General features: G+C 41.4%; 2 protein-coding genes across 2 annotated transcripts; one reads left to right on the top strand and one right to left on the bottom strand.

The window, feature by feature from the left end:
- Positions 1 to 4,257: 4,257 nt before the first annotated feature.
- LOC109770443 (uncharacterized) lies at positions 4,258 to 4,846 on the top strand. The gene has a single exon (XM_020329145.4). The coding sequence runs from the start codon at positions 4,424 to 4,426 to the stop codon at positions 4,658 to 4,660; it is 237 nt and encodes a 78-aa protein (XP_020184734.1). The 5' UTR covers positions 4,258 to 4,423; the 3' UTR covers positions 4,661 to 4,846.
- A 51-nt stretch (positions 4,847 to 4,897) lies between these two features.
- On the bottom strand, positions 4,898 to 15,147 carry LOC109770442 (uncharacterized). Its single transcript, XM_020329144.4, has 30 exons — positions 14,275 to 15,147; positions 13,926 to 14,180; positions 13,627 to 13,839; positions 13,407 to 13,538; positions 12,576 to 12,705; positions 12,448 to 12,494; positions 12,276 to 12,377; positions 12,074 to 12,181; positions 11,394 to 11,536; positions 11,205 to 11,299; positions 11,037 to 11,118; positions 10,314 to 10,365; positions 10,165 to 10,245; positions 9,586 to 9,681; positions 9,397 to 9,500; positions 8,420 to 8,882; positions 8,304 to 8,339; positions 8,017 to 8,224; positions 7,734 to 7,867; positions 7,462 to 7,648; positions 7,128 to 7,360; positions 6,932 to 7,027; positions 6,727 to 6,822; positions 6,488 to 6,520; positions 6,233 to 6,355; positions 6,039 to 6,099; positions 5,871 to 5,926; positions 5,610 to 5,666; positions 5,374 to 5,494; positions 4,898 to 5,232 (listed from the first exon to the last, which is right to left on the bottom strand). Exons 1-30 carry the CDS (start codon positions 15,016 to 15,018, stop codon positions 5,045 to 5,047), a joined length of 4,476 nt encoding a protein of 1,491 aa, XP_020184733.1. The 5' UTR covers positions 15,019 to 15,147; the 3' UTR covers positions 4,898 to 5,044.
- Positions 15,148 to 15,491: the final 344 nt, after the last annotated feature.

The raw sequence follows: 15,491 nt of genomic DNA, 5'->3' as shown, positions 1-15,491 counted from the left end.
GACCGTTTCTTTTGTGTTGCCTAATCACAAATAGTTCATCCGAGTGAACCGTATGTTGTACATCGCAGACACCTTCATCTGGCTGCCCGTTTCTTTTGTTCCTCCTCATCGCAAACAGTAATTGAGCTGAACCGTATGCCCTACATCGCACATGCAACTAAAATCTGAACCGTGTTTGATGCATCCTCCATCGCAAACGTTTTGCACCTTTTTTGACGGGTTTTTTACACCACCGTTCGCGATTATGGCATCGCACACAGTTTCGTCGAAGGGTCTCTGATCGTAGTGTCGCGTTAGCAGCATCCTACAGTACTAGGTACCCCCCAGCGTCTATATAAGCTGCGGAGTTTAGTCCTCTGATAGGACGATCACAATTACAACCATCTAGCCTTAGGGTTAGAACACAACTTATGATCTCGAGGTAGATCAAACTTGTACTCGATACACAATCATCAATACAATCAAAGTAGGATGTAGGGTATTACCTCCTCGAGAGGACCTGAACCTGGGTAAATATTGTCTCCTTCGTCCCATTTTACCCATAGATCCGAGATCCACAGCTCGGGACCCCCTACCCCGAGGTCTGCCGGTTTTAGTACCGACACTCGAGGTAACTAGAAGCAAGCCATTGAGAAAACAAAAATTGCTTGAGCAACAGACTTAATCAACACCTCTTTAGTTGTAGCTGATAAGAGTTTTTTCATCCATCCTCTCATCTTTTCCCAGACACGCTCTCTCAAATACTTAAACATTCCATTCTTTGAGTGCCCCACATATGTTGGCATACCCAAATACCTCTCACTCAAAGATTCATTATGCACATTCAAAGAATTCTTGATACTTTCACGGACAGATTATGGACAACCCCTGCTGAAAAAGATGGATGATTTATCACGATTACATGCTGCCCCGATGCTACAATAATTCAACAGGTTTGATATTGCAATAGCTCCCTCATTCCTTGCCTTGAAAAGCAACAGGTTGTCATCTGCAAACAGAAGGTGGTTAACAACTGAGGCTGTGGAGGGCACCTTGACTCCACCTAATGTTGATGAGTGAGAACTGAATTTTTTAAGTCATGAAAGGTCCTCTGCTGCAATCAACACTGAGTAAGGGAAATTCGAATCTACATGTCGAATCCCTCTCGTGGGCTTAAACTGATCAAGTTTCTCTCCATTGAAAAATACAGAAAAAGATACTCATGAAACCATTCCCATAACAACTTCAATCCACTGAGAAGCAAAACCCAACTTGCTCATGATAGCATTGAGGTATGGGCACTCAAGTGTGTCATAGGTTTTCATTATGTCTAATTTGAGAGCATGGAAATTGTTGGTCTTTGCTTTGGACTTCTTCATAAAGTATAAGCACTCACATGCACATATCATATTATTTGTAAGAGTAAAATGCACCAAATGTCCTAAAAATATTCGAGGTGGGTCAAGTTACTCCCAAAACTTTGAAACTGCATATTTGGGTCCCAAAAGTTTGTAAGTGCATCTATGGTCCTAAGTAGCCCAGACAATTTTTGACTCGCTCATGTGGTGTGTCGGACTATTGCCGTAGGGGGCGCTCGAGGGGCCTCCTATTTGATGCATTTTGCCTCAAACTGAGCCGCGACGCACAAGGGCGAGCGCGACTGGGCTGGCCCATTAGAGGTTGCCGCGAGCAGGCTACTACACCAGCTTCGACACCATAGCGCTAAAATCCGTAAAAAAATAATGCGTTGGCCTGGATTCGATAGTAGGATCTCATGTTCATGTGCTAGTGCCACGGGAGCCAATGTAGGTTCTTGACTATTTATCAGCACGAGACTCTAAGAACTAACAGTAGCAGCAAACCTGAAACATTTGAAATTTCGAACAGAAACAGATTTTCAAGAAGGGGATATTTTTAGAAACTCAAACACTATTCAAATCCGCGAACAAAAATTTAGAATACTCAACATTTTCTGAAAACACCGAACAATTTTGAATCTGTGAACAAGGTTGAAATTCTGAACAAAATTTGAAAATGTGAACAATTTTTCAAAAAATCAACATTTTTTTCAAAAAAAATAGGGATGTTTTTATCATAACCAAATTTGCAAATTCGAACAATTTTCCGAATTTAGGTACTTTTTTGAAAACATGACCATCTTGGGTATTTGTGAATAAATGTTAGCACAAACATTTTTGGAAATTCACAAACATTGTTTGAATTTGTGAACAAATTTAAGAAAAACGTGCATATTTTTTTTGCAAACATGAACATTTTTTAAAATCTCGCAAATAATTTTTGAAAACACAAACATTTTTTGTTCACATTTATACAAAAAATATGATTTTTTTTCCAAAAAAATGAATGTTTTACGTAATGTGTACAGTTTTCAAAATTTGTGAACGAATTTTGAAAAAGCTCAAACATTTCTAAAAATAGGATTTTTTGAATATATGAATATATTTTTCTAAATTGGAATTTTTTGAAACTATTAACAAAATTTGAAAATATGAACAATTTTTGGAAACATGCACATTTTTTTAAAACTCCCCCAAATAAAATTGAAAACACAAACTTTTTTTAATTTGCAAACAATTTTTGGAAACATGAACATTTTTTGCAAAACATGAACACTTTTTTATACTCCAGAACGAATTTGAAAACATGAACGATTTTTGGTAACGCAAATTTATTTAGACATTTGCAAATATATTTTTTAAACATGAACATATAAATAAACAATTGGATAAAGAAAAAATAAAACGAATATTTAAAGAAAATGAAATAAGAAAGAGGAAAAAGGAGAGAAAAGCATTAAAAAAGAAAAAGAAATAAAAAAACAAAGAAACAAAAAAAGGTTTAGGAACCTCCTAGAAGGTTCCCTAAACCTGGATCGCCGCAACCATTAACGGACCAGCCCAGATCGCGTCGCTCCCTCGTAAAGCCTGTCCGAAGCCTCGATAGCTTGACACAACATGCGGAGCAACTAACTAAAGAGCGCTCGTCCCATAAAAAAACCTAAAGAGCGCTAGTTCCCAGCCTCCACAAAGGTCACTTGGGGATGGGCTGAGAGCGCGCCATTTGGTGTGCTCACAGCTGCCGCCGCTTGTCCCGCTCCGGGCGCTTTCTCCGGATTTTGTTTTTTCAATTTTCGGCACGCGTTTTTGGCTTTTTAGATGGTTTATTTTTTTGGCTTTTCGGTTTTTCACCGGTCTTCCTTACCTTTTGGGAAAAAAACTAAAAACAATTGCGAAAAAAGACATTTTCTTTTTTTTCGCAAGAGGCATGATTTTGCTTCCATGAGAGGTACGGCCGTGCCTCTCGAAAACGAGAAAAACACATTTTCTCTTCTTTTTTCTTGCGCGAGAGGTACGGTTTTGCTTCCGCGAGAAGCACGGTTGTGCCTCTTGGAAACGGAAAATACACGTTCTCTTTTTTTTTGCGAAAGGCACGGTTTTGCTTCCGTGAGAAGCATAGTTTTACTTCCGCGAGAGGCACGGCCGTGCCTCTCAGAAACGAAAAAAACGCGTTTTCTCTTTCTCAGAAACGAAAAAAACGCGTTTCTCTTTTTTTCGTGAGATGCATGGTTTTGCTTTCACGAGAGGCATGGTTTTGCATATGTGAGAGGCACGGTCGTGCCTCTCGGAAACGAGAAAAACATGTTTTCTCCTTTTTCCCTTCCGTGAGAGGCACGATTTTGCTTCTGCGAGAGACATGGTTTTGCTTTCACGAGAGGCACGGCCGTGCATCTCGAAACCTCTCAGAAACGAAAAAAAAAACATGTTTTCTCTTTTTTTTTCTATGAGAGGCACAATTTTGCTTCCGCGAGAGGCACGGTTTTCCTTCCGCGAGAGGCAACGGCTTTCGAAAAAGAAAAGGAACGTGCTCCAGGTCCGGAATTTTTGCTCCGTTTTTTCATGAAAAAAATTCGTCAAAACCTATTGACATGAATCTAGTTTTGAAGATTTGGACGCGAGGAATCTAACGATGAAAACGGTTCGAGATTTGAACGCACGGGTTAAAAGATAAATCGTTTTGAATAAATGAATCTAGGAAAAAGGAAAAATTCTCGCCATTTGTCGCGACCTGAGAAGGTGAAAGTAATTTTTGGAAGGAGTACTCTCAATCAGTGATTTCGCACAACAATTTCCGGCGCTCGACCCCAGATCGATTTCTTTCACGACCACCTTTTTTTTAGACAAACCTACTCAAACAAGAAATACCACGGCCCAGCTTAAATAAGCGGCCCAGTACAGTAGTACACTAGAAATCCAGGTCCAGACGAGCGAGCCCATCCGCGGCGAGCCGGCAGAATCCTCGTCCAGTCCGACAACCAAGCCGGCTAATAACTGTCGTAACCATACCATTCCTTGCTTGGTCAGTCATCTTCAACCTCCAGATCCGCGTTTGGCCAGCGAGTCGCACAAGGGGGGGTTGTGATCCGATGGGAGCGGTGGTGACCGCGGTGATCGCGATCGCGGCGGTGGTGCTGGGCTGGATCACCATCGAGATGGCCTGCAAGCCCTGCCTCGAGACCGGCCGCCGCGCCATGGACCGTGCCCTCGACCCCAACTACGACCCCGACGACTCCCCCGCAGCCAACTCCACCGCGCCACCCACTAGCGAGCCGCTACTCGCCGACCTCTCCGCCTCCACCGCCGCGCCAGCCAAGGCCATCTGATGCGTTTCTTGCTCTCAGCGTCGTCAGTGCACCAGTGCTAGGCTTCCTTTCATCCTTACTCCAGCCATGTTTGTCTATCTATGAGTTTGCGTGTTTGGTTCTTGTGGCTTTTGTTATTACAGTATGTGACAAGAACTTGCTTTATGTTATAACATGTTATGAAATGAGATATGGTGGTGATCTGTATATAGGATGCCCTGTATATGCGATCCTGAATTCCTGGCTGAGACTTCCAGCTTTCTATGCAAAGCAGATGATACCCTGATCTACATTTCCGAATTGGCATTTCAGTATGTCGTGGGAGTACGGTGTCAAGAGTAAAATCTGTGGGACAATATATATGATTACATTGGAAACATTTCGAGATTGGTACCGTGTGTGAGGTCAATCCTCCAATGGTGTTGCCTCGTTTTCTGTCTCATCATCACCCACGATGTTGTCATTTTCGTCGGCTGGAGTTTCAGGATCAGTCTCCATCTGTTCTTGTTCTGCATCATTTGGGTCGTCATCCACGTCACCGTACACCTGAGAGCTTACCACATGCCCATGCAAATCCTTGTGCTTCAGATTACCTATCAAAAATGGAGAAAAGTAGTTGGCATTGCTGAAAATCATAGATCCAAATGAGATATGGCTGATAGTATTGTAGTACTAACTAGCTAACTGCAGTCTGTGTATAGCTAGGAGAAATTGCAAATCAGATCAGTGTTTACCAATCCAGCAACGCTCCACATTAGAGCAGTGTTCCAGGAGGGCCTTCACTTGGAAGAGAAACCGCTCCATGGATCTCTTTGTGGCAGGTATCTTGCTCGTGATCATTGTTCGCTTGTAACCCTAAACAAGATCAAAATACTTTTCTAAGCATGGAACACATAATTTATGGTATGAACATCGATGATCAAATATTATCGATTGTGCCTGGTGAGAATTAAAAGGTTACCAATTCTACCTTTGCCTCTGCACATATAGTTTGGATTATTCTTGTTGCTTTCTGAAGTTCTTTTATCTGCATAAGTTTTACTTGTCAGTACTAACAGTAAACAGCCACTGTAATTTGGCAGGACAAAAGGCAGCTATTGAGTGGTGCTAAAAGAAGTAAATAACAAATACTCCCTCCGTAAAGAAATATAAGAGTGTTTAGATCACTAAAGTAGTGATCTAAACGTTCTTATATTTCTTTACAGAGGGAGTGACATTTACAGTTATTTACCATTTTAACTATATCGCCGCCATGTTGCCCAAACTGCGTCTCTAGAAAGTTGAAGGCTGCAGCAAAAATAAAACGGAGCGTTAAACTGAACATGTTTTCACTCAAAGGCAGCAACAAGAATACACCTAATGAAAGTATATGAAAGCTTATCAATTCACAGGTTCTCACCTTTAAGAAATGCATCAATGAATCGCCCCCCATATTTAACTGCCATTGCATGCATAGCAACCTATATTTTGTGATTCGATGTGAGATGCATCATTTTCAACCAGCAGTCTCGTACATCACAGTACACCATTTCCATCGCATCAGGTGATCAATTATATTAGTATCTCTACACGAGTGACTTCATTGCAACTTACCTTCTCGTGAATCTTACATATATTTGTCAGAGAAACAAACACGTTTACTGATTTGACAATTTCATCCATAACATTTTCCACTGCTACTCCTGATTGTGATGTAGTCTTCAAGGCTTGCTTGATCTGGAGAAGAGGGAAGAACTTGCTCAAACATCAAGGGATACTTTTTAATATGTTTAGAGACAGCAATGCAACATAGTGCTGACAGTAGAGTAAATATTAGCAACTAAGTGTAGAATGTGTAAAACAACTTACCATCTTGTTAAAATTCCCAAGATTCTCCTCATGCTGCATTAGTAACCCAAAAAATACAAGAGAAAACAAATAAATATCGGATATTTGAAAATGCTCTGGACATCAGATACTCCCTCCGTCCCAAAATTCTTGTCTTAGATTTGTCTAGATACGAATGTATCTAACACTAAAACGTAACTAGATACATCCGTATTTAGACAAATCTAAGACAAGAATTTTGGGACGGAGGGAGTACTTACCAGCACACGGCACCACGAGTGGAAAGTGGAAGAACACAATGTTGGAAACCCATGCGACAGTTCTTGGGTAGTACTTTTACTTTTGAGCGAAGCTACCTTCAATGATGGAATAAAATTCTAAAAATGAGTGTTCCAAGGCGAAAAGAACAACAACCCAATTGATATCGACTCTGATAACATGACCCAACAAATTGAGATGGACCACCTGAGGCAACACCAAGCAAGCCAGCTCATCAAGCAGAACTGAAGTCGACTCACTATTCCTGAGGTATATTTGTAATATCCTTGCTATAAGATCACCCTGACAAGCAATAAACATGGAACTTGTTAGCCTCTTAGGAATTAGTCATGCATGATTATAGGCGTTGCACATTTATATGTTAAAAAGTGTTTTAGCTTACTTTACTCTGCCATCCATTTTCAGTATCTTCATTAGGGAAATCAGAAGTTAGCAGCTTATGAGCTGATAACCCAAGCTGCTTCTTTACAAAGGGAATAATCTCTTTGGAGCATCCTCCATGCATATTCTTCCCATTTGATTCCCCAGATTTTTCCAACAGCACGATAATGGAATTTAAAATAGATTGCATGGTAATTAGCACGTCAGAGGCCAAAATGTGTGAGAACAAACACACTGCAGTAAGACATGGTATTGAGATTAGGAAAAAGGTCACGCTGCAGTAAGACATGGAGAATCACTTTTGGCAGTTGGCACAGATTGCAACTGCTGATTACCTGCATCCATAATAGCCTCAAACATTTTAAATGCCCCACAGTACAGATAATCAACATTACTAGGGACCAGAGGTGGACGGAACTCAGAAAGATCATCATCGAAATTTTCAGTTGGCTGGAAAGTCTGTAGCAGCTCCTTCAGAGCTGACATATTTGCTTGATTCAATAGATCTGGCGTGCCAAGTAGCTGCAAAAGGTGCCATATTATGTTAATGCTACAATTTGAGTCATCTTTACTATCAGAAGTAAGAAAAAGATATCCATGCTACAACCTTCCTGTAGCAGCCAAGAACCTCCTTAAATACGGAAGTGGCTATTGAAGACTTGGAGACCATCACGTATGGTATGTGCGGGTTTCCTGCTGAATCCGAATGTGAACTCCAGTTGTCTGGGCTGCTATCTGATCCTACATAGCAATAGTAGTGCCCCATTGTGTTATTGATCAAAGCAAAGGAAAGGAGGGGTACAGCAGTACAATGCATTGTAGTATTGTAAAAAATCCATACTATTCACGATAGGAGGAACTAGAAGCAGAAAAGGATAATCAAAGCTTACTGTCTTTCATCATTGAAACTGATCCGTCTAGATGCTTCCGTAGACTCGAGAATAGTGGCTGGATTTTGCTAAGAAGATCTTCTGTGCTCTTTTGGCAATGAGCGCGAGTGGATTTTGCTTGAGAATTGTTAAAAAATGGCTTGCTTGATGGGTTTACATGATCTAGTTTGTTGTTTAGATCACGTAGAAGATAGAGATATAAAGGCAGCTGAATAACGAAAACAGAAAAACCTCAATAATGACACCATACTTTAGTAGCTATATATTATGTGGTTGAAATCAAGTACCTCAGATTCATGATATGGATAAGTTGAATCTTGAAACTGTAAAATAAATAAATGAGAACTTGACCATAAAACTTTAAAAGAATAAAAGAATTAAGTCAAACTGAACAAATGCATACCTCTGAATACTTTAATAAGGATAAACAATTCACATGGAGTGTTCTGAATTTAAATCTTTGCATATCCAGCTGAACTGGTGCTGCCATCAAATCTATATGCCCAAGCTCACCAGGATTATTAGCCTCACTTTCAACATCCTTCGACGTCATTCCACTTGGCAATGGTCGTGAAGATGCTTTCTTTGTTTCTTGGGTGATCGTTACACCTGCTCTTTTGAAAGCATCCAGTATCGTAGATTGCTTGAGCTTCTCATCAGAATTCAATTTATCTGAAGCTGCTTTGTCCTTGCGGCCCTTTTGTCTTTTGTTGGAAGATGGGCCCTCCATGTTGTCTTCCTCAATTTTCTTCCCAGTGTTGAACTTGCTGCTGCTAGTTGACCCAGAATAATTCCCAAGATATCGCAGCTCAGGTAGAGATAGAGGATAAATTTTAAGAAGGGTGTTTAACAAAATCTCGAGTAATCTGCATTTTTTTCAACAAAAGAAGTCAGGTGCATTTGGTAATCATGTCATAATATTATGAAGGGTGCACTAGACATGATAATCCTAGACATATCTTAAGTCATACATGTTCCTTTTTCTTTATTAAGCTCTCTAACATCTAATGCAAACTGTAATAGAATGTTTCTGTTCAGACTTAAAAATATTTATTGACAAGCACAGATGAAAAAACTTGCCTGACATGCTTGAATCAGAAACTTTAAAGAAACAGTACAAAAATTCACCATCCAATCCCCCATTAATACCCCCCCCCCCCCCCTGTTCTCCTTTATAAGATGTTTACACATTTCAGACACGCCCAAAACAGTTCAAAGCGGACTGGCTAAGACGTCTTATAAAAAAGAACGGAGGGAGTAGTATTTAGTGAAAGGTTGGTTCTTTGATAAATTATGATGAATACAGTACAAGTAGCATGCAATATCTATTTAGGTGTAGTAGATATGGTACTCTCATCACTGTTCAAACAATACACTCACATTAGATTTCTCAGACGCTTCAAAAGTTTAACTGCTGTCTCATCCCTTACTCTTTGTGACACATTATCAACTCTGGCCGCAACTTGTGTGCTGAAGGCATTAAGCTGCCAATGATGCCACCAATTTCAGATATAGATATCATATAATTTCAAGCATTTAGTCAGTAAAACCAGAAGATTCAAAGCATACCAACTCCCTAATCCAGTTTATCGCAAAGTACAGTGAGTGACACACTGTTTTTTTCTCCAGTGCTGACAAGCTTCCCCATCTAGATTCATCCAGGTTCTGTCGGTTCTCAAATCCAAACCAAGATTAATTATTTTTCAGTCACCAAAGGACATCTCTCTGATAGTATAAAACTAATTTTGGAAGTTTAATATATTACAGAAGTAGTGACACATTTGCACTAATATATTTGCATTTGTTATGCTTTTCAAAACAACTTTGAACCCTTGACATCTGCAGGTTGATATTTTTTTTATATGAATGGTAGAGATTGATTATATGAACCCAGAATTTGTGATTTACCATTTATTATGAGAAACTATTATAGTATTGTTGATTACATGTGGGCCAGTTGTAGAGAAACTTGCAATTTATTTGTGGCACCATTCTGTGTGTGTTCTGGCGGAGCAAAGGCAGGTTGCAGAATAATATTTAAGATACATAATGCAACAAAACTAAGACTTAAAAGAATGGTGTTCCTGTATAATTAACAAGTTAGGGGTATCGCTTCAAGTTTCTAGAGAGCAGACTGAGCGGTATAACCTTTGTAGAGGGAAGATGCAAAGGACAGCCAAGGAGTGCATTTATTCCACCAAGTGAGCCTTCACTTCCTGAACGTTCAATCTTCGATATAAACAAGAAAGTTAGTTTGACCATTAAGACATGCTGGATTACAAGGCTATGGCACTTACGGTAGTTAGAAGTAGAAATTGGGAAGGAAGGATCTGCAAGCAGGCTTGAGACCTGGTATGAGCATACATAACAGTATTATAATAGACCAGTATAGGTCATATTCAAAACGATAATAAGGGTGGGAGCGTATGCCTTAATTTGGTCGCTTTGGCTATGTAGAAATGATTTGGTTTTTAATGACAAAAATGCTTCTCCTCTACAGGTTATTTTCCGGTGTACGCACTCGCTACGTATGTCGGCTATGCTACAACGGCCGGAGTACCAACCGCTGTTCATGGTGGTGTGTACGCGATTGGAGCAGGTGGCTACGGAGGTTTTTTCCCAACATGGGTGGCAGCATAACCTACGGATCGATCCACCACCTTCTTCGACATAGGCATAGTGTCGGTCTAAAGGACTCTACTGTTGCCGATTTGTCGATTTTTATTTCATGAATTTTTGTCAGACTTCTGGATTTGGCTGTGTGCATCTTAGTTATGCAGAGGCCGGGTGTTACTCATAATGCTTTGTATCCGCTTGATGCTACATTTTGAGATAATAAAGTCGCCCTTTATCGAAAAAAGGTCATATTCAGACTAGTTAGTAACCAAGTACCAACCAAATAATGACCATTAAGGCCTTAACAGCTACTCCCTCCGTTCTAAAATAGATGACCCAACTTTGTACGAAAGTTAGTACAAAATTGAGTCATCTATTTTGGAACGGAGGGAGTAGAATTGTACCTTTGTTGCGAGGTGGACACTAGTGGCAAAATATTTACGCATACTGGGGAGATATTTCCATCCAAGTTCATCCATAATTCCCCTGAAACCAATGTGTTGTCAATTACACTTGTACTTTCATCATGTGTCAAGTAGAAATGTACATAACTGTCAAAGCATCTTGCTAACCTTCAATGCTCTCGCAGAGATATTTTTCTGATAGCTGGCCATCCTCAAGATCAGCAAGAAAAAGGGTATCAAATTCTGCAACATGTTCTCCAACCCTGGAAAGGCCAGTTAATGAAATGAGCTATCTTACATGAAGAAACATGGATCGTCTCCTTTTTCCGCATGCAGTAGCAACCATTTTATGCTTACCACTCAATAATTGCAGAATGAAGAACATTGCTCTCAAATAAAGCTGATAATTCATCATAGAGAAGAATTAAGGGCAACGTCACAAATTTGCAGGAGTTAACAGTCATATTTAGCAGTCCCAGGGCCTCCTCACAATTTGGTTGCTGCCAAACAAAACAAATTTATAACTAATGAAGCAACACCAGTATTTCATGAAGGCGGAAAAGGTAGCCGCCGTGATCTCGGATACTTTAGATGCAAGAAGCACAGCTTGAGACAAAAAAGGGAATCCAGCACCAGGTTAGGTATACAATTTAGGTGTGTGTTCTTAATGCTGATGCTTGCTTCACTTGTAGAAAACCATGGTACTACTTTGTCCACTGCTCATGTTATTTTTGAAGCATCTAACTAACAGAGTATTTCTTTAATTATCAGTAGGAAACTCTTACTGTCTAGCAAGTAATGTCATGATTTATATCGTACAAGTATCACTTTCAAATGAACTAGCACAGGGCATTAAAAGTTTTTGACTAATTTTAAAGATAAATAGGTGCTGCTACAGATGCTCCTGTAAATGCTAGCATTTACATACAAATGTATTTTTATATACCCAGGAGGTCAGAAAGTGACAGAATCATTCAGCATGGTTGTTTTAACACGAAAGCAACATTTATCTTGAATTTCATCATGACCAAGCAAACCTGAGATGATGAGTAGTTCACAGCAGCATTTGCATCTGCAATAGCTGAAACTATCCTTAAAGCCCCAATTATTCCCATTCTCTTATACTTCATATCTGGATTGCTAACCTACAAAGTGCAAGCAGACACGGAAAACAATAATTGAAAGCCATAAACCCTAAAAAGCCTTCTTGGATGAGCCTAGTCATAAATGTAATCATACCTGTTTTCTCACTACCATAAGAAGTTCATTAGCAACAGAAGAGCCACCTGAACTAGTATTGAAGCCAGCAGCCAGTGCCAATTGACAGAAGATCTCGTAAACCTACTTTTTCATAACTGATTTTTATGATGAGAAAAAAATAGGAGTAACGAATTAAAAATATTTCGCAAACCTTTCGAAGATTATCTTCATGAAAACTCTCCAGATAATCTAAAATACCTATGTAGTAAAAGTCAATGTAATTCAAATTATTCCTCAGTAGCAAGCACTAAATACATAAGACTTTAGAAATAACAATACCAGTTATATGTGAAGCTATAGGGATGAGTTCCTCAGAGTTGTTGGATGTCAAAGAAATCATAATATCCAAAGCAGAAGAAACTTCGTAACTGACCCCAGAACCTATATGAGTTATCAATGAGCCTACGAGCTGCACAAAATGGTAGGACATTACCAAACAAAGAACAGACAAAATATATAAAGGACAGAAAACTGGGTATGAAACATAAGAGAAACTGGTATATGCGCCAAGAGAGTTTAATTGGATGGATTTCCCAACAGAAGGATGATAGTCTGCCTAAGCCTTATAGTTTGCAGATAAACGTAGAAAAATTCAGCTACAAACCAATAGCTGTCCAATCACCACCTCAAATGGTACTACTGCAGCTAATCTGACGAGTGACAACACACAACCTTATCACTCAGATGTTTCATTGGCACAACAGTGGTATTTTGGCAACTACGACAACGATTGCACAGATTACTTTTTGAATTAGTTAATTAGTTCTCAAATGCAAGCCAACTGGTTGAAAACAGTAAAACTATACGAAATAGGAAGCAGTATCAGAATCAGAATTTCTAAACAGCCCTTCCAAGAATTATGTTCATTAGCTGGACTTATGCATATGCATTCAGTAGAGCATGTTCAAGTTTTAAATCACCAAAAAAATGTAAATATATGTGATATGCAACAAAATTCGGTAAACAGCCTACCTGAAATCCTGAATTATAGGGAAATTACTTTTTTCAAAAATCAACAGTGCATACTAACCCGATTTGCCTACATTGGTAAGTTCTTGATTTTCAGTACATTCACGACAGCAAACACAAGTGTTGGCAACAAAGGGGTACCTCTTGCCTGGAGAAAGTATCACTGAATTCTTCAAACAAAGCCGTGAACAAATAGGTAGCAAATTCTCTAGCCTTGTCTTCCTTGCAAGCCAAGAGGTAATCACTCACTGAGAGATATGACATAAAATTGTCCTAGTGCAAGTTTTTATGTCTCAGTCAGCATGGGTAGGCAAACATACGTGGTCACTTGACAGTCATTACGAGATACCGAAGAACTGACCTTTACTATTTCAGTATTTCCATGAATGCATTGGTGAAACAATGTCTCCCGGATATATCCTTGTAAGATCTTGGATTTCAGTATTTTCTCAGCACTTTTCTGCAGAGCACCCCCATTGGCATATATGAGCATGATGAGCCAAACATCAATCACTTTGTGATCCCTTGCATGGTCAACTAATTTCAACTCCTTCAAGAAGGCCTCACAAAGCATCTGCATCAATAACAAAGCAAATTCCAGTTGAAACTCCAACGTGCAGTGCTGCATTTCGAGATACAGTGTAGATTAAGATACCCTACATTCTTAAACCGGAGGCCTGATCTCAAGGCATCAAGGATTGCCCCATCAGTGCTAGTTGCTGATGCCTTCCCTTTCAGCTTCTTGCTCCGAGCAGCACGTGGATCCACCACACCAACAAACTTCAGTTGCTCGCGGATCTGCGATATAATCCTGCCAACATTGGCTGGTGTGGCAGACAGCAACAAGAACCTGAGTAAGTGTGGCATCTGATCTGCATGAATCGTCCGGATGCATGATATTGCAACTGTAACCGCCTTCAAATATTCCCACAGCACAAGACAACAGTTAGGCCACAATGTACATCATCATACACAAAACAAGAAGAAAGAAAATCGTTGCAACAATCACCTGCTCCTGCAACAGCGCATCGAGGTTAAGGTTTGACAAAGTGTCGAGCACAGCAACCACGACTTGGGAGTCCTCCTGCAGCAGCTTCTCCAGAGCGGAGACCACAGCAGCATGGCTCTGGTCGCCCACAATCTCCGGGATCGACCCGATGATCTCCTTCTTGAGCCGGGGTGGCGCTACCGAGAGCACCTCCACAAGCTTGGTGACAAAGGTATCGGCGTCGACAAGGAAATCAAGCCAGCGGAACTGAGCAACGATAAGCCTCCCCACGTCGTCCTGCAGAGGCACCCCATCGAGCGCGTCGTCGTCGAAGTGCTCGGGTAGCTTGTCGAGGAGGAGCCCCAGGAGACCGGGCTGGAGCGCGGGCACGGAGAGGAGCACCCGCGCCAGGCTCAGCGACCGCGGGGAGGTGGGCAGGAGTAGCTGGCGCAGCCGCGTGGGGGACTCGGCGAAGGCGGCGAGCCCCGCGAGGAGGCGCGCGGGGAGGTCTGCCGCGGGGTCCGCGGCGAGCGCGCGGGTGAGGCGGGGTACGAAGGTGGGGGCGGACGGGAGGGAAGGGGGCAGGTGCGGCGGGACGAGGAGCGTGCAGCCGGCGTCCGCAAGGAGCGCGGCCGCCGCGTCGACGACGGAGGGTTCGGCCGGGGTGGGCGCGGACGGTGTCGCTGACGGCGGCGGCGGCGGCCCGGGTGCTGTGGGCGCCGGTGGTGGCCGCTTTCGCGGGTTGCTGCGCTGCAGAAACACCATCGCCGATCGCCGCTACCACCAGGAAGCTTCTTCGGGAATTTTGGGGGGATTTGGGGGAATGAAAGTTTCGCGCCACAGATACAGAGGGAACGCTTCTTAATTCACATCATTGTATCACGTTCAGGACCTTCTGACACGTCGGGTCAGATGATAAACCTTGTGGTGGGTGAGCAGTTCCCAAACTCTTTGAGGGCTTTTTTTGCAAAAACCATTCGGACCACCTAGGATCTGTTGGATCTTGGATCCAATGGCTCTGAGGAGCTCGCATCACCACAGCATCTAAGGTGTGGTAGCACGTGATAGATCCAATGGCATCTAAGTAGTTTTTGTACTAATGTGTGTAATTCGCAAACTCATTAAGATTTCTTTGCAAAAAATATTAAGACATCCTGTGAGCCACTAGATTTTAGATCTACTGGCTCCCAGGAACTCATCGGGCACAACCCGTCGGTATTTGAGAGGGTGGGGCCAAA

Source organism: Aegilops tauschii, chromosome 2, assembly GCF_002575655.3.
Source record: "Aegilops tauschii subsp. strangulata cultivar AL8/78 chromosome 2, Aet v6.0, whole genome shotgun sequence".
NCBI classification, from domain to species: Eukaryota; Viridiplantae; Streptophyta; class Magnoliopsida; order Poales; family Poaceae; genus Aegilops; species Aegilops tauschii.
The sequence above is the reverse complement of the archived record's forward strand: the minus strand, read 5'-3'. Positions and strand labels throughout refer to the sequence as shown.